The 25,198-nt window shown below is 40.1% G+C and overlaps 2 protein-coding genes across 4 annotated transcripts in view; one reads left to right on the plus strand and one right to left on the minus strand.

Annotated features, from left to right (window-relative positions):
* The window catches only part of LHFPL3 (LHFPL tetraspan subfamily member 3), a 578,471-nt gene that overhangs the window by 265,398 nt on the left and 287,875 nt on the right, over nucleotides 1–25,198 (minus strand). The window lies entirely within an intron of this gene.
* Nucleotides 24,191–25,198, plus strand: part of LOC125081253 (uncharacterized) — a 95,797-nt gene continuing 94,789 nt past the window's right edge. The window contains exon 1 of the mRNA XM_047695811.1: nucleotides 24,191–24,400. Within this exon, the coding sequence (XP_047551767.1) occupies nucleotides 24,191–24,400 (210 nt within the window). The remainder of the gene's footprint in view (nucleotides 24,401–25,198) is intronic.

A 25,198-nucleotide genomic window follows, 5' to 3' on the forward strand; every position in this document is an offset into this window, starting at 1 on the left:
CCTGCCCTCCCACCCCCTTCCACCCCCAAACACAAATCATACATGGCCGCTTATTTCCAGTGATCAAAAAACACTACTACTGGTTGTAATAATTTAGCAATTCTGCACATGCAGTGGGATTGTTGACAATATTTACCTGATGGGACCACAAGGGAAGATTTATTAACTAAATTTAGTATTTCAGCAACACGGGTTCACATTAAATGTTACTTACATCATCACTGAGATCTCCCCAAGAAATATTTTGTAAATTTAAAAGGATCCTTCGTTCATTCTCAGATTAAACAAAACAAAACAAAATAACCAGTGAGCGTTTGATTTTTGTTGCTTGTTAAATTCTACAGCTTGATTAAATGCCAGTATTTGAGGATTATATATGCCAAGGCAGTGCCGTATTTTGATTTCTGGTGCTTTATCTTAGCTGAATATGGAAGGGATTTATGGAAGGTTTTGTCTAGGGTAGTAGCTGCAGCAGTAAAGAACTGTTCTATTTGAGGTCTGCTTGGTAATGTACCTGATACAACATCACCTACTATAAGACTCCATACCCATGCACAATTACCAGCACTGATGTAGGACAGGAGTGGGCCATGTGTATCTGATTTTCAGAGGACAAGAGAATAGCTCTCTCAGTCATACACCCCAGCCTTGTGCTTTTTATCAGCCTGCATTCCAAGCTTTTCCATTCAAGGCATTCAAGAGTTACCCATAGGGACAGCTTCCCTGACCCCAGAGCAATATTAGAAGCCCTGCCCACTCTGATGATTCAGGATGAGACAGGGTCATACATTTACTACCTCTAATGGATTATGGACATCTGGTTTGGTTAATTCATGGTTATGGTTATTTCCTTATTTCCTTTATTGCAAGAGCAGCAAACAACTGCAGAATGAGAATGTTTGATTTTTTAATAACTCTCTGCCTATAATACCACATGAGGCAAAAGTGCCTTCTTCGGATTTTGCTTTGGAGGCAGTGTGGCCTAGAAGTTTGATCATGGATCAAATTTTAGAAATTCAGTGTTCTTTTTAAAAATCATATTATCTAATTTAATACCCAAACCTATAAAAGCTCAGTACAGAATAAGTTTTTTTCTTCCTCACAAAAGTCAGACTGCTTAGAGGAAGGAATTTTTCTGCACAGTAATTCTTGAGCCCAACTCTTGCCATGCAGTGGTACTCCTCCATCTTTAGAGAAGACATGAGACAGAGAATATAAAGGGTGAAGAAGTCTTTCATGGGACTTATTTTAACACAGACACCCACATTCTACTGCATAGAACTGTACATTGACTTCTGTTAGAATTTCCCAAATCCATTACCTTCATAAGGTTTTCCATCTGGTTGGTATACTATGAGATCTCTACCACTCAATACATTTTCTGTAGTCCCGAGAAAGGTGACTTTTTTTTTTTTTTTAAATTTGACAGAGAGAGAGGGAGAGAGATCACAAGTAGGCAGAGAGGCAGGCAGAGAGAGGAGGAAGCAGGCTCACTGCTGAGCAGAGAGCCCGATGCGGGGCTCGATCCCAGGACCCTGAGATCATGACCTGAGCCGAAGGCAGAGGCTTAACCCACTGAGCCACCCAGGTGCCCCGAAAGGTGGCTTTTGGCTGTAGTTATCACACATTTATTACTTTCTAGATTTTCCTCATTCTTAGTGAGATTCAATCTTTTGACAAAAAACTTTCACATTATTATTACTTTCTGTGTTTCTCCACAATGGAAGTTTACTGAAGGTTGAATTTATACATAGTGTTTCCTATATTCATTACCTTCAGTGATTCTTTCCCTCGGAGAATTTCCTGATGTCCAATAAAACCTAAAATTATCCTTAATGGCTGAAAAGCTGTCTATGGACATTTCAAGAGTCTCATTTCAGTGTGAGTTCTTGCTCTAGACTGAATATAAGTGTTCTTCCAAAATTCCCACGTTCAAACCTAATCCCCAATGTGTTCGTATTTTGAAGCGAAGGCCTTTGGGAGATGATGATCAAGAGAGCAGAGCCCTCATAAATGGCATTAGTGTCCTTATAAAAGAGGTCCCAAAGAACTCCCTTGACCCTTCTCCATGTGAGCACAAAACAAGAAGACGGCCATCTATGAACCAGGAAGAGAATCCTCACCAGACAACAAAATTTGCCAGTCCTTGATCTTAGACTTTCCAGTTCTCAGAACTCAGAGAAATAAATGGTTGCTATTTATGCCACATGGTCTCCAATATTTTTCTTATAGCAGCCTGACTGGACTAAGACAGTTCTCTTATGAATAGTGAGGAACTTCCTGAGGAACATCCTTGTGCATTGTCTTAACAGATTGTAGGCCCTTCTCTGAGTTCTGCTACCTTTTCTTAGCCCTGACATGTGGCTGAAAGTTTCCCTACATACATCATCTTTATACTTTCTCCCCTCTGTGTTCTCTGATGTTCTCAAAGGTATGACTTCTGGCTGAAAGCATTCCAAGACCCATGACATTTATAGGGCTGTTCATGTGATTAAGTTGTCTGATATAATATTTTATATCTGGATAAAAGTATTTCCATATTCATTACATTCATATGTTTAATTCTGTGAGTCTTCTGATCCTGATGTTTAATTCCTAGTGGAAATCTTCCCAATATCCATCACATTTACAGGGTTTCTCACATGTGATAAAGGGGATCAGAATATGCCATCCCCAAACATGCTACTTTTATGTAAGTATTATTTTGAGCTGAATGCAACTTAAAAACAGCAAATGCAGAAAAACGTCTCTACCCTCCCTCTTTCTACCCAAAGGCAGAGAATAAATCTCCCTTTGTGAAGGTGTTCCTCATCCCCTCTCCAGGAGAAAGAGAAGATTGGCCCAACTAACATCTGTATAAAGAGCCTTTTCCTGAAATGACTTTATCTTACATTCTTTTGCCCACATATTTACTTTCCCAGAATTTGCCACCACTTGAAGCTCAAGACCATTTTCCTTTGTCTGGACACTTCTCTGCAAATGTATTGCCCTGTTGTTAAAGTGGTGTATAAGCCTCCAGGTCTGACCACTTCTTTGGGGTTTTCATTTCATTTCTGTGAGACCCCTCCATGTGCATATGAAAGAACATTTTCCCTGTTAATGTCTTTAAATTTACATGGCCCCAGACACTGAACCTAAGAGTAAAGTTATTTTTCTTCCCCTTAGCTTTTTACATGTGACAACACTGAAAATCTTCCCACATTTATAGGATATCTCATCTTTCTGAGTTTTCTGACTTTCATAAGGTGAGACTCAAATTCAGAGTTCTGATCTCAAATTCTCAATACAGAGTAGATATGGCCAGCAATGAACTGTCCTGGGTACTGAAATTGTTAGTTCGTCACTGAGAGGACCATTCAGTACAAGTAATGAGAGGAATGGCATAGTCAGGAGGGCCTAGCAAAAATAAGGAGGGTCTTTGCATTGGAAGAACAGCCCAGTAGGACACCTAATTTTGTGAATAAGTCTGCTCACCTCAACTCCGTCCAATAGTGCAATATCTTCTAGTTCTTCCTGAAGATGTCCCTTCCATCATCATCATAATCCATACACTATAATTTGGTTGTAAAAGCAGCAGGAAGTGTGTACCACCATTAAATAATTGTTTTTGGATCTTCCCAACCAAGACATACCAGAACTTTGTAATGCCTAAACTCCTTTTGTGGTCTCACAATGTCTATCATCCACATGTCAAAACTCCTGAATTACACGGATTCGTACATTAGATTGGGGATTCCATATCACTACAAAGAAAGCCATAAAAGTCAAAGATGAGGGGGGGGGGCATAAGTATTCTAAAGTGCTTAAATGAGAGAACAAAGAAAGGATATTACACACACCAGAGCAATCCAGAGCAATCCTTATTGTAGATTCTTATTTGGGAAATGGAAAAAATAGAATGAAAGTTTGAAACTTTCTGCCTCTGATATTCACGCTTGTAACTGTGAGCAGCTGGACTCTACAGGCAGGAAGTCTGATGCTCAGAGCCCTGTCATGAAGTGTCTTTGGGGTTGATAATGAGTCACACACATCACTGTCTCTGGAAAGCAATCTTGTAAGGAGCAGACACTCCCGTCTAAAATGTTCGGCTCTGGAGCTAGTACATATTTTGATTAAAGTGAAAAAATTACATGGGCTTGGAGGGTGTTTTTCTCATAATATTACTGTCTTATTTATATAAAAGGAATAACTACAGTACATGGTGTTGTTTATTCTTACTGAGTATATATGCCAAGCATAAGAGTGGAGCTTATTAAGGCCTGTCAGACAAACTGGTTCTGGCAGGGCTACAGGAGGGAAGATGACAGCTGGCTGGCTGGGGTGTTATTTTGGAAACTTTGAAGAAGTTTCATGATGGGAGCACCATGTGAGCATTTTAAACATTACCATCTTTCAACAGACACATGTAAAGATGCTCAACATCTGGTGGGAATGCAAACTGGTGCAGCCACTGTGGAAAAGAGTATAGAGGTGCCCCCAAAAGTTAGATATAGAATTACCTTATGAGCCAGTAACCACACTACTGGGTATTTACCCAAAGAATACAAAAACACTAATTCAAATGGATACAAGCACCCTCACGTTTATTACAGCATTATTTACAATAGCCAAATAATGGAAGCAGCCCAAGTACACACTGATAGATGAAAGGATAGAGAAGATGTGGTACAGACCTAGATATAGATAATGGAATATTACTCAGCAACAAAAAAGAGTGAATTCTTGCTCTTAGCAACAACACAGATGGAGGAGGAGAGTAAAATGCTAAGCCAAAAAGTCAGAGAAAGACAAAAACTGTCTGATTTCACTGACACATAGAATTTAAGAAACAAAGCCAACAAGCAAAGCGGGGGGGAAAGATAGACAAACCAAGAAAACAGACTCTTAACTATAGAGAACAAACTGATGGTTACCAGAGGGGAGGTGAGTGGGGAAATGAGGGAAATAGGTGATGGGGATCCAACGGTACCCTTATCATGATGAGCACTGAGTAATGTAGGGATTTATTGAATCACAAGCCTGTACACCTGAAATAATAGAACACTGCATGTTAGTTGTATTGGAATTAAAATAAAAAATTAATAATAGAAGATACTCAACATCATTAACCATCAGGGAAATGAAGACAAAACCACAGAGAGATATCATCTCACACCTGTCAGAATGGCTGCATTCAAAAAGGTAAAAAGGATAACATGATCTTCTCCTTCCTTTATGCATAAAACATAGAGGTACAGCAATAAGGGAGGTGTGCTAGACACTCTGAGGACAGAAAATGCCAAGTGTGACTTCTCTCTCTGCTGGGATGCCATGCTTATTACTGCTTCTGGGCTTTTGTTCATGAATGGGAGGATTCTGGTCTCTAGTACTGTGGAACTGAGATGGGCAACATTTTCCTCATAGAACAAAAAGACAAAATCGCAAGTTTGCTGTTTAAGCTGCCTGTTTCCTATGATAGGCCTCAAAATGCCAAATATAATTGCAATCACAGTTTTTAAATAGACATCATAATCAATTCAGAATGGTTACCTTCTTTTCACACATTTTGCTGGAAGGAGGACAACATATTCAAGGTAATTAGTATCTTTTAAATAATTGCCTAATACTTAGCACTATCCAGGCGGAGACTTAATACAAGGACCATCTTAGAGAAAAGTTCATCTGACTATGTATGACTTTCTAAGGTGTTTTAATAAATTAGAAGGAGAAAGGTCCCCTCTATATGCAACCTTCAGGCAGATGTCATCTGAACCACTGTGGGAAGAAAAATACTTAATTCCTCATAATCTTGAAGGAGGTGAAAACACAATGCTTATTATCTACAAACCATCTCAATGATTAATCTCTCACAGGACCAGAAAGTTCTTTTTTTTTTTTTTTTTAAGATTTTATTTATTTATTTGACAGAGAGAGATCACAAGTAGACAGAGAGGCAGGCAGAGAGAGAGAGAGAGAGAGAGAGAGAGGGAAGCAGGCTCCCCGCTGAGCAGACAGCCCAATGCGGGACCCGATCCCAGGACCCTGAGATCATGACCTGAGCCGAAGGCAGCGGCTTAACCCACTGAGCCACCCAGGCGCCCCCCAGAAAGTTCTTTTTATACCTGAACCCATATTTATCCTCCCCTTGCTATTTAATGAATTCTCCAGAGATAAATATCTCTCATACATGATAAACCAAAGATTCATCCATCCAGCTTTTTCCACTAGGAAAGGAAGGAGAAAAACACACCCTTCATAAATCTCAACTTGCCACTTTTTGTAACACTCAATTTTTTTGAGTTGAAGGGATACGAGTAAATGTTCTCTCAAAGAATATTATTCTTTCTCCATCTATCCACCCATACAACCATCCATTTATCAATCCAACCACCCCTTCCATATTTTTTAAAAATAATAATAATAAATAGAAATAATGACTCCTTTATTACAATATTTAAGACAGGAATAAGCAGAGCTGCTTTGCCTGAAGGGATGGTGGTTAATGGGGAGACCCACCCATGGCCTCCACCTCCTTTCTCACTTCTTTCCCTCTGGGCATATAACAGAACCACCTCCACACACCCTGTGGGACTCTGAGGAAGATGCGTTCCAAGGAGATGAAGTGACTTGTCCCTGAGTGACTATCAGAATGGCTAAAATCCCTTAGGGGTTCTTGGATTTTGGTAGGTCACCCTTATCTGCAAACCACAAGAGTTAATGAGAGGAAAACTCTGATTCTTGATTTGACTACTTAGGTAGTAGCTGGGTTGAGCACGGCTGCAGCTCCAAAAACTACACCCTGAATTCTTTTGGGGGGTGGATATTTCACTTTCAGATGTGTGTATAAGTCTCAAGATATTTGGTTTAAATTTGAAGTGATGGGGCAGTTGAGAAGTCATTACTGCCTAAACGCCTGAAGAACCTCACATGCACAATATTCGAGACGTGGGATCCCAGGAATAACACCAAAGATCATCTCTTCCACAGACGTTTCTTTGATAACTATAACCTGTTATTTCTGAACCGGACACTACTCAATTTCTCAGTGTTTCAGTTACCCATTTTTATGAAACACACACACGATTTTATTTTCTCATGATTTTGAGTCAGGGATGTGGGCAGGGCTCCTCTGTGCGGTTCTCCTGCTTCACGTGCATTGACAGGGGTGCTGGAGTGCCCAGAAAGCCCAAAATGGCCTCACTCCCATGGCTGGCGGTCATGCTGGCTTTGGCCGAGAGCTCAGTCAGAACTGTCTGCCGGGACCCTTGGATCCTCTCCATGTGCACTTCTCCACGTGGCTGCTAGGCTGTCTCACAGCATGGTAGCAGGGTTTCAAGAAGTTCTTCAGATTTGGAAGACATATTCCCATAAGATACAGATTCAGAAGTTATTCAGAGTCACTTCTGTCACAGGTGCTCCTTGGTCAAGTAGGCCAAAGAGTCAGCCCACAATGAAAGAAGAATGCCAAAAATCACATTGTAAATGAACACGTGGAAAGAGAAAATATTTGCTAATCATATATGGTTCCTATCTAGACTATATAAAGAATCTAAAAACTCAATAATAGAATGCAAATAACCCAATTAAAAAATGGGCAAAGAACTTAAGTAAGCATTTCTCCAAAGAAGATATATCAATGGCCAATAAATGCATGGAAAGAAGCTCATTAGCTACCAAAGAAATGCAAAGGAAACCTCAGTGAGAGAACATCTCACAGCCAGGAGGATGGTTATAATAAAAAAGAGAGATTATAACAAAGTTATTGGTGAGGATGTGGAGAACACAGAAACCATCATGCGTGTGGTGGAAATGTAAAATCATGCAGCCACTGTGGAAAGCAATCCGGTCATTCCTCTCATGGTTAAACATAAGAGTTAGCTTATATTCCAGCAAATCTACTCCTAGGTATACACCAAAGACATATGTCCGCACAAAAACTTACACATGAGTGTGCAGAGTAGCATTAGAGTAGCATTATTCCAAATAGCAAAAATAGTGGAAACAACCCGAATGTCCATTCACTGATGAACGGATAAGTAACATGCAGAATATTCATACAGTGGAATATTATTTGGCAATAAAAAGGAATGAAATATTGAGGCATGCCACCATAGGGATGAGCCCTTAAAACATTATATTAAGGGGGAAAAGTCAGTTGCTAAAGAACACATAGTATATAATTCCATTCATATGAAATGTCCAGAATAGAGGAATCTATAGAGGCAGAAATTCTGCTCCATGGATTGCCTGTGTAAGAGGAAATGTATAAAAATGCTTGAGAAGAGCCAACTCTGTGAGCCGAGGATGAGGGCTTTCCTAACAGGGCTGGTTGTACAGGGCTGTGAAGTAGAAGGTGGAGAGAGGTGGAGAAGGCACAGAGAAACCATAGAGGGGAAGGAGAGAGTGAATGCTAATGGGTATGCCATGTTTCTGGGGAAGCTGTAAAGAAAATGCTCTAAAATCAATTGTGCATGATGGCTGCATAACATGTGACTATACTAAGAACTACTGGACTGTACACATTAAATGGGCGAATTTTACGGTATATGAATTATGCCTCAACAAAGCTATTAATGGGCTGGGGAATACTGTTATAGCCATTTGGAAACACAATGTACCACTCTCAGAGGGATTCACTGTTTATGCTATGCTAAGTAGAAATCAAAGGGATTAATTAATTATAAACACATATGTTGTATCTTCTGGGGTGGGAAGAATATTTGTTTGGTGGGTGGAAGGCGATGTTTTTTATGTCAGTATGCTACTGGGCAGGAGAGACCTATTTTCTTTCTTTCTCAGTTTTTTATTTTTTTTTTTTAAAGATTTTATTTATTTATTTGACAGAGAGAGATCACAAGCAGGCAGAGAGAGAGGAGGAAGCAGGCTCCCTGCTGAGCAGTCTGGCTCCCCAAAATGTACCTGGGTACTTCATTTAGTCTTCTTGTTAATCATGAACCCCCAACTGGGGCTCCTACACACAGGAATTATTGCCATTTCAAGATCCTCAATGATGAGTTAGAGAGCTCTGGGCCATTATGTACCTAGAAATGGAAAATCACTGGAGGAAAAGTGCTACACTAAAGATAACATGTATTTTTACTTGGCCAGAGTTGCTGCATGCAACAAAGAACAAGTTGAAGGCTTAGACAAGGGGTTAAAACTGATAAGGAGTAACAGTAGAAATGAAGGGGATGTTGATTTATGAAAGTATTCCAAGAATCACAGACTTGAAGGAAGAAAGCAAAGACTGTCATACAGTGATAAATGGTCAAATGGGAAGCAAAAGTTGTATAGTTTGACAATGAAGCAAAAGGTGAGGTAGGAGCAGAAACTATGTAACAAACTATGCAGACAAAAGGGTATATGCATCATTGTTCCATCTAAAACACTCTTTAAAAAATTTTATTTACTTGAGAGAACAAGAGAGAGAGAGAGAGCACCCACGCATGTGGGGGGGGGAGGGGAAGGGAGAGAATCTTTAAGCAGATTCCCCACTGAGTGCGGAGCCCTTATAGGGCTCGACCCCACGATCCATGAGATCATGACCTGAGCTGCTTACCAACCAAGCCACCCAAGTGCTCCCCATCTAAAATTCTTGACAAACACCTTTATAAATCTACAGTACAGTGATATCGGTTTCTAATTAACAAATCTAAAGTCTACGAGACCCCAATGTGTCCTCTGAATCATTCAAAGTGAAATTATATTTAACAAGATGTGCCTGCATACCTGATTTCCCAAGGCTGAGTTACAGGCTTGTTGACAGGTGCCCAAGTGCTATGTTCTTACCCTCAGCATATGACAATTGTCATATTGTATGATACTTTTCTAGAACTCCAAGTAGACCATACACTTCTTGAGGAGCAATGTGGTAACACTGTTGTTTTCCCAGTATCTAGAACACTGCTTGATCCACATAATAAATGATTTCTGACTTCAACAATAAATTAACGAGCATTATGTAATTATGTATGCTTAATTTGGTTATTTGAGATTTGATACTTTAGCATACTGATTTAATAAATATAGAGTATCCTATTAAGTAGAATAAATATGTATTATTCTATTAACCAGAAAACCTCTCATCCAAATCATTCTGAATACAAATTTTAACTGAATTATATAAAAGAACTAGGATGAGTGTTTTCCAAAAAATTCTAAAATAAAGGGACTATAACCACAAGCTGACATGTAACATTAAAATACCAGAGGCATTGTATTAGAAATTTTAAAGCAAGTCAGAGTAAGAGGAATATGTGAAAAATAACAGAAGTACAGAAAAGGGATAAAGAAAAGCAAGAGAATTAAAGATAACATATTTTTCACACTGTAGTAAAAAAATAGCCTCAGAAATCAACATTTTAGACAAATAAAGGAGACTATGAGTTGTGACTATAGGTCGTATGTGAAACGGTATTACTCTTACCAAAGTAATTTATATCTAAAAAAAATTTTTTTTTACAGCTTAAAAAGCCTTGAAAGTTTCCCACTCTCCACAGTGCACGCGGCATGCTGCCTCGTTTCTCACGGAGCCCAGAGGGAGGGTGTGAAGCCTGAGCAATGCTCCTGATACAACCACAACTAATAGTTTCATTTGATCACTGAGTGAAAAAAGGAGGTGGAGGATGAACCACGAAGCCACCATGGGGCCTGTTTTTCTCAATTGTTTTGCATTCCAGTGATCTACCCTGTTAGTTACACGTCATTTTCATTTAATTAAGATATCCCCAAACTCAGCTAAGTAGCTGGCAGGACATGTGGGTACAAGTCCCAGCTCTACCATGAAGGGGCTGTGGGATTTTGGGTAAGTCATGTGAACTTTCCGGATCTTACAGTTTCCCATGTGGACCAAATAATCAGAATCTAGTGATTTTTATATTACTCTTCCTTTTCAGAATCCTAGGATAGAGCTTTTCTTCCTGAAAACAAGAACTGTTTATTTTTGGATTTTTTCAGTAGTTTCAAAAATTTAAATTCAATTAATTAGATATACTTTATCATTACTTTCAGAGGTAGAATTCAGTGATTCATCAGTCTTATATAACACCCAGTGCTCATCACATCATGTGCCCTCCTTAATGTCCATCACCCAGTTACCTCTCCCCATTACCCTGCTCCCCTCCAGCAACCCTCGGTTTGTTTCCTATGAGTCTCTTAGGAGCCCAAGAGTCTCTTATGGTTTGTCTCCCTCTCTGATTTCGTCTTGCTTTATTTTCCCTCCCTTTGCTCATGATCCTCTACTTTATCTCTTAAATTCCACATATCAGTGAGATCATACCATAATTGTCTTTCTCTGATTGACTTATTTCGCATAGCATAATACCCTCTAGTTCCACCCATGTTTCCTTAGGTTATTTAAATCTGTGACACAGCCCATGTTAAGTTTTTCACTAAGAAAGGGGAAGACATGTAAAGCTGAGATGATCAAACCACATATAAAGAATTAGAAGAGGCGGGGTCTTCAAAATGAGGCAAATGGAGGCAGCAGAGCGTGGTGTTTAAGAACGTGGACTCCGCAGCCCAACTACCTCGGTTTTCATCCTGGTTGGGGCAACAGGCAAACACTTACGCTCTTTATGCTGCAATCTTCTCATCTGTAAAATGGGAGTTATAATAATAACACCTTCCCCAGAGGTTTGTGATGAGGATCACATGAGCAGGTGTTAGAAAGCCTATGGTAAGCATTGTGTAAGGTGGTGGGTGGTTGTTGATCGAGCATGTGTTTGTTACAGCTATTTTCTTCATTACAGAATTCTTTATTTTTACTTTTTTTTGTGGTTATAAAACACACCCTCTAAAGCAACAGTGTGTCTAAAATACAGTAATGGGTATTGTGGATTGCAGTAGGAGCCCAAGTGAAAAGTCTCTAGTTATTAAGAAAAGAAAAAGGAACAGCTGTTTTATGGAACTAGTGTGGAAAGAAATTATGGGGAAAAATATCAACAGGCAAGGAATGAACAGAATCCTTTTTCTCCTTTCAGCCCTACCTGGGGGTAGTACAGTTGTGAAATAAGCCCGTATTCCATAAACAAATATGTATTAAAATCCTACCCTGTGCTAGGCACTCTTCCGGCTGGTGGGATACAGTGGTGAATAAAATGGGTAATATATAAGAAAACACTGGCTTTGGAATTGCTCATGATGTTGGGAAAGTGGAGCCCTTGTTAAAACTGTAATTACCTCCACCGCCAAACCACTGAACAGTGGTGCAAGCCTGCCCATGTCAGTTTCAAGATGCGTTGCTCCTTTCCGCATGCCTCAGGTTTCCTGGCAGGACAGGTGGGATTTTTATTGACACACATTTCTAAGCATAGTGTTTATTAAGGGGCTTGGCTTTCACTTTGGTTTTCAAAACACAACACAGCCCCCTTCCTTAAGAGCAGGCAGGTGCTCTAATTAGATGTCCATCTCCACATTCCAGCAAAAAAGACCTTGTCAAGGTCCCTAGTGTTCTCCATATTGCTAAATCCAGTGGTCCGTATCCAGACCTCCCCTATTTTCCTGACACCCTGGGCACTTCCCTCATCTGAGTTAATGGGGACTCTGTCCTCATGGCTGCTTGGCCCAAAGTGTCTGCAAGTCACCCTTGGCTTTTCTTTTCTCTTCTTCTCTTCTCTTCTCTTCTCTTATCTTTTCTTCTCTTTTCCTTTCCTTTCCTTTCCTTTCCTTTCCTTTCCTTTCCTTTCCTTTCCTTTCCTTTCCTTTCCTTTCCTTTCCTTTCCTTTCCTTTCCTTTTCCCTGCCTCCCTCCCTCCCTTCCTTCCTTTCTCTCTCTCTCTCTTGACTTTCTTTCTTTCTCACACACCACATCGGATCCTCCATCAGTAAACTTTCTATGCTCAATCTTAAAAACATATCCAGAATTTTGTCACTTCTCATCCCCTCCACCGATACCCTGCATCAAGAACTCTGTCACCTCTTACTTGGAACATGGCAATGGTCTCCTCGGAGTGTCCTCTGTCAGGCCATGCCCACCCCAAGTCTATTTTCCAAGAAATATAAGTCTGATCACATCACTCCTCTGTTCAAACCCACCAATAGCTTCTCTTCTCCCAGAATTCTATCCCAAGTCTCTGCTCAAGTATCACCTTATCAGTGAGGGCTTCCCCAAATGCCCCATGTAATATAGTACATTCCCCAACCCCCAGTATACACCTGTCCACACACAGTGCTCAGAACCAGAACTCCCTAGCCCTGTCACCTTTCCCCTTCCACAGCATTTACATCCTTGTCTATCTGGTTTGTTTGTTTGTTTGTTTATAAATGGGGGCAGAAGGAGAGGGAGAAGCAGACTCTCCTTTGAGCAGGGAGTCTGATGCAAGGCTTGATCCCAGGACCCTCAAATGATGACCTGAGCCAAAGGCAGCTACTGCCCAGCCCCTTGTTTTTATTTTTAAGTACCTCCTGATTCTAAACTATACACTTAATGTGGGTAGGGCTTAATCTGTTTTGCTCACTGCTCTATCCGAGGGTCTCAAGTAGGTCCCGAGAATACAGTTGCATAAGAGTACATGACTGGCTGAGTGCTAGGGGTTTCAGAACCCTGAGGGTTCTAACCCTGGGGCTCATACACTCAAAGCTGTGCCCTCCTTCCTTGCTGGCAGAACCTGGCTTCCTCTGGACCTCTTACTGGGGGAAATCCTCATGACTGTGTCTTTCCCGAGGGTCTCATTCTTCTTGCAGGTGACTGCTTTAGGCCCATGCATCTGATAGAATGATACGATGCAGTGTGAAAGACTGCTGAGAAAATTTCCTTGGCTGATTAAAGGACACACGTAGGAAAAGGTGTCCCTTCTTTTCAACACACTCTATCTGGAGCTGGGCCAGTTAACTTTTGGTCCTGTGGACAAGGGTGACACCTGGAACACTGCAGAAGAGAAATGATGGACAGTGACCCTACGGTTAACCTGCAGATTCAACTAGTTTGGACTAGTTGAACCAATGAGTTTGGGTTCCATGAAGCAATTTGATTCCTTATTGTTGAAGTTTAAGGTATTTTGAATTTGTTTTCTGTTACTTGGCAGTGGCAAGCATTATAATTGATACAGCAGGCACAGATTGCTAATTTCCTCTAGATAAACAAATGCTGGCTCAGTTTTGTCTGTAACAAACTATGGAATTACTCTTGTCATGAATATATTAAAGAAAACCCTAAAAATCTAAAGTCTCAGCTTGAAGATATTATTGAAGGCATTGGAGTAGGGAACATTGGAACTTCGCGACTTCAGAACATTTAGAGGAAAAGCAGACCATTCCTTTAATTATTTATTGTGTCAAAAGTTCAGAAAAAAGGGAAAAAAGTTCAGAAATAAGGAAGTAAGACCAATGAACTGCCAAAGCAATAACCAGTATAAGTTTGTCATGCACACACCAAAACGATAGTTGCAAACCAGGAGTGTTCAAATGAACCTCAGGAGGATATTGTTATAATTAAACATAAGTTGTTATACATACATATGCAGTGACTGTCCGTTCTTCACAGTGATTGGTTATACATTAGCATTTTCTTAAATAATAAGGAATTGGCTAATGGTTACCTCTTATCAACCTTGGGAAGCAGTTCAACTTCGCTTATAACTTCCAGAAACACAAGCAAGATATGACCCAGGTCAAGTTAGTCTTCCAACATAAGCTAATTTAGACTTTGTTTGTATGGCTAAACTAGTTTTATCTGCTCACGGAATTTTAAGGCTGGTCTCCCCTTGGTTTTTATTTTAACAGTTGACAACTACATGTCTCTGCGATTCAGTCATCTGGAAATATCTGGATATTAGATACTATCTAGAACAAGTCAGATGGCTTTTAATTAGAGTTTTCTCTTTGTATCCAGCTGTTTTAACATTATGTCAACATGAATTATCTCTAGGGAAAATAAAAGAAATGTAAGATGCCATTATTAAGCTCTCTGACTCAGAAACTTTGGAAAAAGACCAATTAAATATGCAAAAGAGAAAATCAGCTTTTGTTTTCTTTATATGCCATCATGGAATGGTCTGGAAGAAACAAAAGTCTTTACTTCGTGTTATGATTTAAGAATGAGGTTCCACATTATGCATGAAAAACCACGAGTCATTACTGGTAACTCGAAAAAGTTTTTAAATTTCTAGATTTATTGTTAATAAATTCTGTTTCATAGGGTTTCACATTCAGTTAACAATCATCTTCATTTTATTTAAAAGGTAGCTGAATCCCTGAATTTAGGGGAACTATCCTTATTGACAAGCTTGTGTTTCAGGTACTGTAGATACTTTTTCTGTTAGAACTTAATCCCCTATTCCTGGGGCACCTGGGTGACTCAGTTGGTTAAAAGTCTGCCTTCGGCTCAGGTCATAGTCCTGGGATCGAGCTCTGTGTTGAGCTCCCTGCTCCTGCTGAAGAAGGGAGCCTGCTTCTCCCTCTACCTCTCCTTCTGCCTCTCCCTCCACTGGTGCTCATGCTCTTTCTCACTCTCTCAAATAAATAAAATCTTAAAAAACAAAAACAAAAAACCTTATTCTCTTATTCCAAGGCTAGACTTGAGTGATGATTTAAAATGTTTCTAAAACTACAGTGACTATTTCTGAAAAAGAATGATTGGTGGGTGATTGGAAAGGCTTTTACTTGTCATGGGGAAGTATATTCAAGAGAAGAAAAATGACATTAATACAAATGTTTCCAAATAACATTTTTTTCATATTTAGTAGAGCTTCTCTAGTTGAGCCAGCTTATATATGTGAAAAAATATTTTATGCATCTTGTGTGGAGATTGTTGGTATATTGTTTTTATTTGACTTATCAAGGGAAAATCAGGTAAGATACCTGCTCTTTGGACAGGACAGTGCTGTGGTCATGGTAATAAACATTTACCAATGAGTGAATGGATTCCTTCTCCATTTGCCCAATCTTCAAACAAATCTTCACCCTGTGATACCAAAGAAAGAGCAGGGAGGAATTTCTCCTCCTGAAGAAACTGGGTTCTCATAGAGGTCTTTCCTTTTTCCACAAATATTCAATGAGAGTCTACAATGTGCCAGGTATTCTGCTCTAAGAAAACAGTGGCAAACAAATTAGAGACATTGTCTCTGCCCACATGGACAGATATTAAACAAATCAGCTATAGTCAATACAGGCACCTTTGGGTCTCTCATCAAGAGCTCTTAAGATTATAAATTCACAGTAAACTTTTAGAAGCCCAAACAAAGAATTATAATTGAAGCAACTATTCAAAAGTGCCATGAAACCATATAATGGGCAGGTCCTGACCAAGTTATCCTTCATGTTCCCCTCAATTTGACTAAATATTAGAAAACTTGTAAATTCTTTTTCTGCCCCTTTGAGATGTAAGTCTTCTATCAGCCTCTTGCTGATTTTATAATCCAAGATGTCTTTCTTCAAGACCTGGAAGCCATCCCTTTGAAGTATAATTATCAAGAAAGACAGCATCTCCATCTTTTAGTCTGAGGTGGTGGTGGTAGTTGTGTAGTTGTGTAGGAGAACTTCAATGACAGTGAATAAATAGATATGACCTCGTCACATCGACTATCCTTGCCTCTAATATCCTCCAGTACTTTCCCACTAGCTCACCCCAATACATAAAAACTCTCCCTCTTTTTCTTTCAACAGAGTTGAGTTCATTCTCTCTCCCCCACTGCAATGGTCTTGAATAAAGTCTTCCTTGCTAGTATCATTTTTCTTTGACAACCCTAATCTAGATGGAGTGGCAGAGGGGTTGAGGACACTTCATGGAGGAAGTGATGATCAAGCCAAGATCTGAAAGTTGGAGTTAACTATGCAAGCGCTGTTGGGGATGAGTAGAGGGTGGGTGGGTTGATGCTCAAGTAGTGTGGGTATAGAAGGCAGGAAGGGATAAATATTCTCTATTACTGCCTCTCATCACCATTGACTACTTTTAGCCTTCCTACTGGTGCTGATGAGGTAATTTCAAAAGCATGATCATTTTCTAAGGCTTGGATCTCTTTATCTTTGATAGCAGCAATTAAAAGGCATTGAGGGTCATTTGCAATTACACAGAAAGAAATTATAGGATTCAAGGCAATAAAGTTCTTGTTCTTAAAATTCTTCTTAAACAGCTCAACTTGCTTTTAAGCTACATCTGCCCTAAGCTGATCTGTGGAGTTTTCACCCGGAGAATTGAACTTTTAAAAATTCTGGAGCTCTGGCACCACTTAATACAGACTGCTTTTTTTTCTCCCCGTCCCCAAGCTTTATGATTGACAAATAAGGATGGTATATATTTAAGGTGTACATTATGATGTTTTGGTATACATATACATTGTGAAGTGTTAATCACAATCAAGCTAATTAATATATCCACTCATATTTTGTATGTGTGTATGTGGTGAGAACACTTGCAAATTTTAAGTATATAATACATTAAAATTTGTTTTTTAGATTTTATTCATTTATTTATTTATTTGGGGGAGAGAGAGAGAGAGAGAGAGATAGATAGATAGATGCAGGGGGAGCATCAGAGGGAGAGGGAGAAGCAAACTTTCCACTGAGCAGAGAGCCTGATGTGGGGCTTGGTCCCAGGACCCCAGGATGATTACCTTAGCTGAAGGCGAATGCTTAACCAACTAAGCTACGTAGGCATCCCTACAATACATTATTATTAACTGTCATCACCATGCTGTATATTAGGTCTCCAGGACTTATCATCGTCTATCTAAAAGTTTGAACCTTTTGACTGACATCTCCGTATTTTCCCCTTTCCCTAGCCCCTGGTAACCACTATTCTATTCCTCATTATAAGTTGAACTTTTTATGATTCCATATGTAAGTAAAGAACTTTCATTACAAGCGCTGTGATTGTTAAATACATTTCTTTGCATATTTGTTTCCGAATGAATTACTCCAATTCCACCTCTCAATCATAAACATAAGAGCTGAGGGTAGCATGGGAAAACACTGATATGAAAAATTCTGGAACAAGGAAGCTATGATTAATGCCACAGGTTAATTCACAACATAAGGATTTTCAAAGATAGGCTATGGAGGAGGAGGAAGAGAATCATTTGGCAAGGCAGTTAGGAAAATGAAATGTCAATCTCTCTGGGCAAAGCACTGTCAACATCCATCAAAGCACTCCACCTCCCATATTGACCCGCAATCCCATGATTAATCAGTTAAGAGGTGGGAAGATTTAGATCTCCACACAGGTGACTGTGGAATGTTTCTCAAGAGCTCTCTTTAAGCTTTTTAATTCATAGTCATATTTTAAAAACCCAAACAAATCATATGGGTATGCAGATACTTCTAAAATTATTAGTAGCAAATAGAGAGGTCCTAAAAATTCTTAGGACTTCTCTTTATTCCAAACTTTGAGTGTTTGTAAGTTCATGCACTTCTTTTTGAAGCATTCACTGACTTGTTTTGCTTTGCCTCTTGGTCATCCATCCACCCACTCTTTCCATCCATCCAGTCCATCCATTATCACTATGGAAGCATCAAAATGATTCTCGACACATTATATTCAATCGTCAACAACCTGGGAGGTAGCTCCACAAGCAGTCGTCTGCAAATGTGGAAATGAGACGCAGAGGGATCAAGTCCTAGAGCGAATCAGGGGAGGGGCTGGGATTAACAAGGTGATTTGACTACAAAGTCTATATTCTGAATCTTTGGTCGTGAATTTCCAAACATACATAATTGATCTCCCTAATGTTTCATATACCATGTTATTCCAAAAGAAGAAAAAAAAATTAGACTGTTGTTTAATAATGGAAAAGTAGTTGTTATGATAATCATCCAATTCAATTTGGGAGAATGAGAATATTTTACTGAGTACTTACAGTAGGCAAATTGCTTTGTCAGAAGCTGGATGTCAGAAATGGATGACATGCTCCCAAGAGCTTATGTGCCAGCATGAAGTGTACAAGGCAGCACAGGATTGCATTATCTATTACACAAAGCACGGTACCTCTGTATCATCTTGTTTCTTTCAAATTATCTAAATTGGGATTGAATTCATATACTTGTAACTACTCTTATTTTCTTATTGTTATTCCTATATAGAAACTCCTCTGAATTTCTTTTCTGTTAACATTTTCTGCCTTTTATTTATTTACTTATTTTTAAAAAGATTTTATTTATTTGTCAGAGAGAGAGCGAGCAAGGGAGGCAGATGGCAGGCAGAGGGAGAGGGAGAAGCAGATTCTCTGCCCAGCAAGGAGCCCCATGTGGGACTTGATCCCAGGATGCTGGGATCATGACCTGAGCTGAAGGCAGCCGCTTAACTGACGGAACCACCCAGGTGTCCCCATTTTCTGCCTTTTAATCAACTGTCTTATTTTTGACTCCATGTTTCTTTTTTCTCCTCCATAATTCATTTCAACTTTGAGAATGGGAAAATTGGGCAAAGATGGTTCTATTTCTCTTTTACCTTTTCTCTTTTCATTTGTTGCATCACCTGTCCTTACTGCCAACTTCTCTGAGTTGAGCTAAACATGAGATGAGTCTTCCTTGTTTGCCTTTTGATTCAGACATTTGCAAGTGTTCTCACAAACACATCCTTCCTCTAATTAGCTAGAGCAAAACTGTGCGGGGCCTGCTGTGTGCTGTGGTGTATTTCGGGCCTGTATTCCTCCCCATGCAGCCTGCATGGCTTGGTACTGGTATCTCCCTCCAGCAGCACTACGTGGTAGGCTGGAATTCCAACTCCATAAATGACCAATACCCTGTGACTTCGGATCTAAACTCTAAAAGTCTGTTTTCTTACTTGTAAACTGGAAGTAATAATAGTACACACCTCCTATGATTAAATAAGGTTAGGGTTACCATAATACCTACATATCACTATAATCATCTAATAAATTTTATCTGCTATCACCACCACCACCATCACCACCTAACACTTATCATTACCATCCGAGGGTTTACTCCAATTCTCTTACCAACCTATGGCCACCTTTCCTGGTCCAGACATCTCAAGGCTGCTTCATTTTCTCACCCTCCCTGTCTCACTGCATTATAAAATTACCAGCCCAGCATCTCATTCATAGCACTCCAGTGAGTCATGCTGCTGTTCAGCTGGAAAGACAATTAGAAGGTTGTTCCAGAAGGTTGTTAAATACCCAGAAACTGGGTATTTAAAATAAAAAGAGCTAAAAAAAATAAAGAGAGCTGCTCTCCTTTTTCATATCTATCATGCGATGGGTAATTTTATGTGCTGATTTGACTGAGTCATGCGGTGTCTAAGTGTTTGGTTAAACATTATTTCTGAGTGTGTCTGTGAGGATCTTTCTGGATGAGATTAACATCTGAACTGGTAGACTGCATAAAGCAGATTGTCCTCTCCAGTATGAGTGAGTTGCATCTAGTCCATTGAAGGCTTATGTAAAAGGAAAGACTAAGTAAAAAAAAAAAAAAAATTCTCTTTCTTGAGCTACCTGTCTTCAAACTGGGATATCAGCCTTCTGGTTTGGAACTCAGACTCACTTAGACTGGAACTTACATCATTAGCTTCCCTGGTTCTTAGGTCCTTAGCCTCAGACAGGAACTATAGCAATGAACCTCTGGGTTTCCAGCTTGCCATCTATAGATCTTGTACTTCTCAGCCTCTATAATTGTGTGACATAATGTATATATGTATATATACACATACACATACACTATTGGTTCTGTTTCTCTGGAGAACTCAGATTAATAAAGATTTTGGTACTAAGAGTGGTTCCAGAGGAACAGAATTACAAGGATGAGTTTTCTGAATTCATTCTGAGGTTTCTGGAATTGGCTCTCTAATCTGATTAAATTTAAAGATGCTAATGACTATTTCCAGTAATACGGATAATTCTTGGCATGCTCAGATGACAAAGGTATGCAAAATATCTCTGTTGGGTAGCCCTGATGAAACCACTTACAAGAAGTAAGAAGCTACTGTATATGATACTTCTGTACATTTTTAGAACTCTAAAGAATAAGATGTTGTCTAGTTGATCCTAATGTCACTTGACAAAGTGGTGGGGACAAAAAAAAAAAAAAAGGATGAGCTCAGGAATTCAAATTCCCAGCTTGAGTGCCACAGAAATGAGTGAAAGCTTCTGTGTGCCCTGAAGGAGACCCTTACCACCTGTAGCCTCAGGGCTGAGACAGCTGAACATCAAATGCAGAATTTCAGAATTCAGAATTGACTTCTGCAATTAGTTAAAATACAATGCAATTTGAAGTCTCAGCTTACTGTTTAAGTGAGGGCATCGCCTGGGGAAAAATGGGATCCTGTAAATTGGAATGGAGATGTGTGGGAAGATCCTGATGAAGATGGAGACATTGTGCCCCTAAATTCTGATATCTCTTCTTTGCTAGTGGAAGAGGTCTCTCTACTACCAGTGGGCACACCCTCCCTACCTCCAGTAGTAGCAGTCTTTCCACCCCTTTCTGAGGGAATTAACTATGGATTATTTGAAGGAACTATAGTGACCTCAAGACAATGCTGATTCTCTTTAGGATTCATCCCACTCTTTGTTTCTAGACCCATAACTAGACTCAAGTCCCAGTAGGCACCTAAAGGTGGGGTATGAAGTATGACCCATGTGGAGGTGTGCTACATTCCAAAAAAACTACTTGAGTTTTTGAATTTACATAGGCAGAAATCCAAAGAACATATGTGGGGATGAATATTCAGGGTATATAGGATAATGGTGGAAGGAAAAAATTTATTTATTGATATGAGCTTATTAAGCAGAGGTTCTGCATTTAATGTTGCAGCTTGGGTAGTTAGAAAGGGTTGTCATAGAATCAGATCTATAAATACAGAGAATGAACTGATGGTTGCCAGAGGGAAAGGTGGGTGGGAGGATGGCCAAAATGGGTGAAGGGGAGTGGGAGATACAGGCTTCCAGTTTTATAATAAATAAGTCACAGGAATAAAAGGCACAGCACAGGGAATATAGTCAACGATATTGTAAAAGTGTTGTAGGGTGACAGAGGGTAGCTACACTTGTGGGGAACACAGCAAAATATATGAAAAAGTTGAATCATGATGTTGTGCACCTGAAACTAACATAACAACATGCGTTAACTATACTCAAATTAAAAAAAATTTTTTTAAAAAGAATGGGCTGTCATAGTTCAGTTGGTTAGCTGAAACGTGAACCTGGAGGTGGCCCACAGCGAGCAAACTGGAAATGCTGAACATGCTTTAATTTAATATATAGGAAGGGATTCAAAAGCTCAGGGAGATTGGAAAGTTAGAGTGGATTTGCCATTTAATAACTACTCACCTACCCCAGGAGAGTCTAGAAGACATATCTTTCACCACTACTGTCAGAAATAAATTTGTGAGGGGAGCCTCAACTCAACATCCTTGAAGAGTTCCGTGATTGCTCTTCTATGTAGGCCAGAAATTACAGCAGGGACCATAGTCACTGAATTCAGTAACCTAAATGTCATGGGAATAATTAAATTCCGGAAGGCAGGGGCCAAGTGGCAGCATTCAACTGCCAAAGGCAAGGTGGGTGTGGCTGCCATAATGGACAAAGAGTCAAAGCAGCAATCAGAAGAGTGTGACTCCTAACCTGTGGTGCTGGCTAGTTGTTCACGGTGTTCAGAGAAGTGAAACAGATAGGAAGCCTACTAAATTCTTGATCTATATAAGCAGAAACTTTCTAGGTCAAGTATTTAAAAGTCCAGCCTGAAACATAAAGACAGAATCATGGTACCTCAATCAATTCCCTGATTTCAGCTAGTTTATAGACCCAGAAGTTCGTGACTGAAGGGGAGGTGGGGTAGCCTTGAGCAAGTACCCTGACAGAGTACCCCAAATTTGTACTATTAATCTTTCCTCCTGCCTTCCTCAAAGGCATCAATGGCCTTTCACCAAGGTAAATGTGCCCTGAGGAACAAGAAATAGGCAGACTTTTGGGGGAGCATCGGATATTGATTCTGAACTGACACAAATTCTGAAAGATCCAAAATGTCACTGTGGCCCACCAGAGGAGGGCCTTATAGAGGTCAGGTGATCAGTGAATTTTAGCTCAGGTTTGTCTTGCAGTAGATGCAGTGGGTCCCCAAACCCATCCTGCACTCCTCCTCACCCCCCAGTTCCAGGATGCATAATTGAAATAGATATACTCAGCAGCCAGCAGATTTCCCGACCCATGGCAAGAGGATATTATGGTGGAAAAGGCCAAGTGGAAGCCATTAATACTTCCTCCACTTGGGAAAATAATAAACCAAAAGTAATACTGCATTCCTGGAGGAAATGCAGAGATCAGCACTGCCATCAGTGATTTGAAAGATGCAGGGGTGGTGACTCCCATGACATTCCCATTCAGCTCACCTAGCAGGCCTCTGCAGAAGATGGATCTTGGAGCATGCCACTGTATTATAAGCTGCTACACCAGATGTGGTTCCATCACCTGAGTAAATTAACACAGCCCCTGGGCTGGTATGCAGCTATTGGGCTAGCAAATGCTTTTTTCTCAATACCTATTAGTAAAGATCACCAGAAGCAGTTTGCTTTCAACTGGCAAGGGCAGCAATACACCTTCACTGCCCCACCTCTGGTGGGTATCTACTCTTCAGCCTTATGTCTGAATTTAGTTTGCAGGAACTTAAACTGCCTTTTCCTTCTGTAAAATATCACATTGGTCCATTACATGGATAGAATTATGTGCTTTGACATAGTGAATAAGAGGTAGAAACTATTCTAGACTTCTTAAGACATTTGTGTATTAGAGTGTGGGAAATAATCTGATGAAAATAAAGCAGCCTTTTAACTTACTGATATTTCTAGGAGTTCGGTGGTGAGAGACATGTTGGGATGCTTCCTCTCCTTTTAAAGTGAGGGAGCGGTTGTTGCATCTGGTCTCTTCCACAACTAGGACAACCTATTCCTCATTTGTGTGTGTCACTCCAGCCTGTTTACTGAGTGACACAAAAAGCTGCTAGATTTGCATGGGGCTGAGAATGAGTCCAGGCAGCTGGACCAGTTGCTCTGCCCCTTGTGTTAAATGATCCAGCGGAGCCAAAAGTACTTAAAGGGTCAGTGGTGGATGAGGGTGCTGTCTGGAGTTTTCAGCAGGCCCCAAAAGGTGAATCGCAGTGCAGGAACTTAGAATTTTAGGGCAAAGTGGCTACGCTCCTTTTGAACAACAGCTGATGGCTGGCTCTCAGGCCTTAGTGGAGGCTGAATCATGGGCCACCGAGTTATCATGTGACCTGAGGGGCCCATCAAAACTTGGTGTTATCTGACCCATGCGGCCATAAAGTTGGGCATGCATAGTAGCACTCCATCATCAAATGGAAGTGGAATGTATGTCATTGGCTTTGAGAAGGCCCTGAAAGCACAAGCGAGTTACGTGAATGATTGGCCCAAATGCACATGGTCCCTAGACCCCTACACTGCCTTCACTCTCCTGGCAGGCAGCTATGAACTCATGGAGAGTTCCCTACGAGCAGTTAACAGAGGAAGAGAAAACGGCTTTGTAGGACATGCAGGCATCATCTGAACATATATATCCAATGGGTACTTTCTCTCTGGAAAACCCAAACAAATATAGACCCCATAGGAATGAGTTGTGATTAGAATTCCAATCTACCCATAGGGCAAGTGGCAAGTTGATGGGGGAAGATATTATTCAGTAAGTAGGATCTATAAGGTGCTTTATTATTTTTTTAAAGATTTTTTTTTTTTATTCATTTGAGAGAGAGGGAGAGAGGGAGTGCATGTGTGCGAGTGGGGGCAGGGGCTGAGGGAGAGGGAGAAGCAGATGCCTTACTGAGCAGGGAGCCCAACAGGGGGCTCAATCCCAGGACCAAAGGTTGATGCTTAACAGACAGCCACAAAGGCGCCCCTATATAATGTGCTTTAAATCATACCATCTAATGTAGAGGGTTGCCTTTGCTTTAGTCAATTAAAGCAAAAAACTGACTAATTCCATCACAAATGCCCTGATATTTAGTGAGTCTCTCAGAAGATTCAGGATACAGGGCGGATTTTTTTTCTATTTACAACTCAGAATCTAACATTTACTCCTATGTTTTAATTTATTGTATTGGATCTCCAGTTCAGAAAATAGCTATATGGCCAAGTGGAATCAGTAATGGAAAGGGGGTCAGCTAGCACAGTAATTGGATATAATTTTGGCTTTAGCAATAATTCTGTGAGGGAATTAAGGCAAAATGTTGATGTCCACTTAATCTCAGCAGTGAGAAAAGGTATCATATTATTTTTGGTACTTTTGTTAGTCTGAATAGTTTCATTTTGAAAAACTAATGAAGTA

Source organism: Lutra lutra, chromosome 11, assembly GCF_902655055.1.
Source record: "Lutra lutra chromosome 11, mLutLut1.2, whole genome shotgun sequence".
Classification (NCBI taxonomy): Eukaryota; Metazoa; Chordata; class Mammalia; order Carnivora; family Mustelidae; genus Lutra; species Lutra lutra.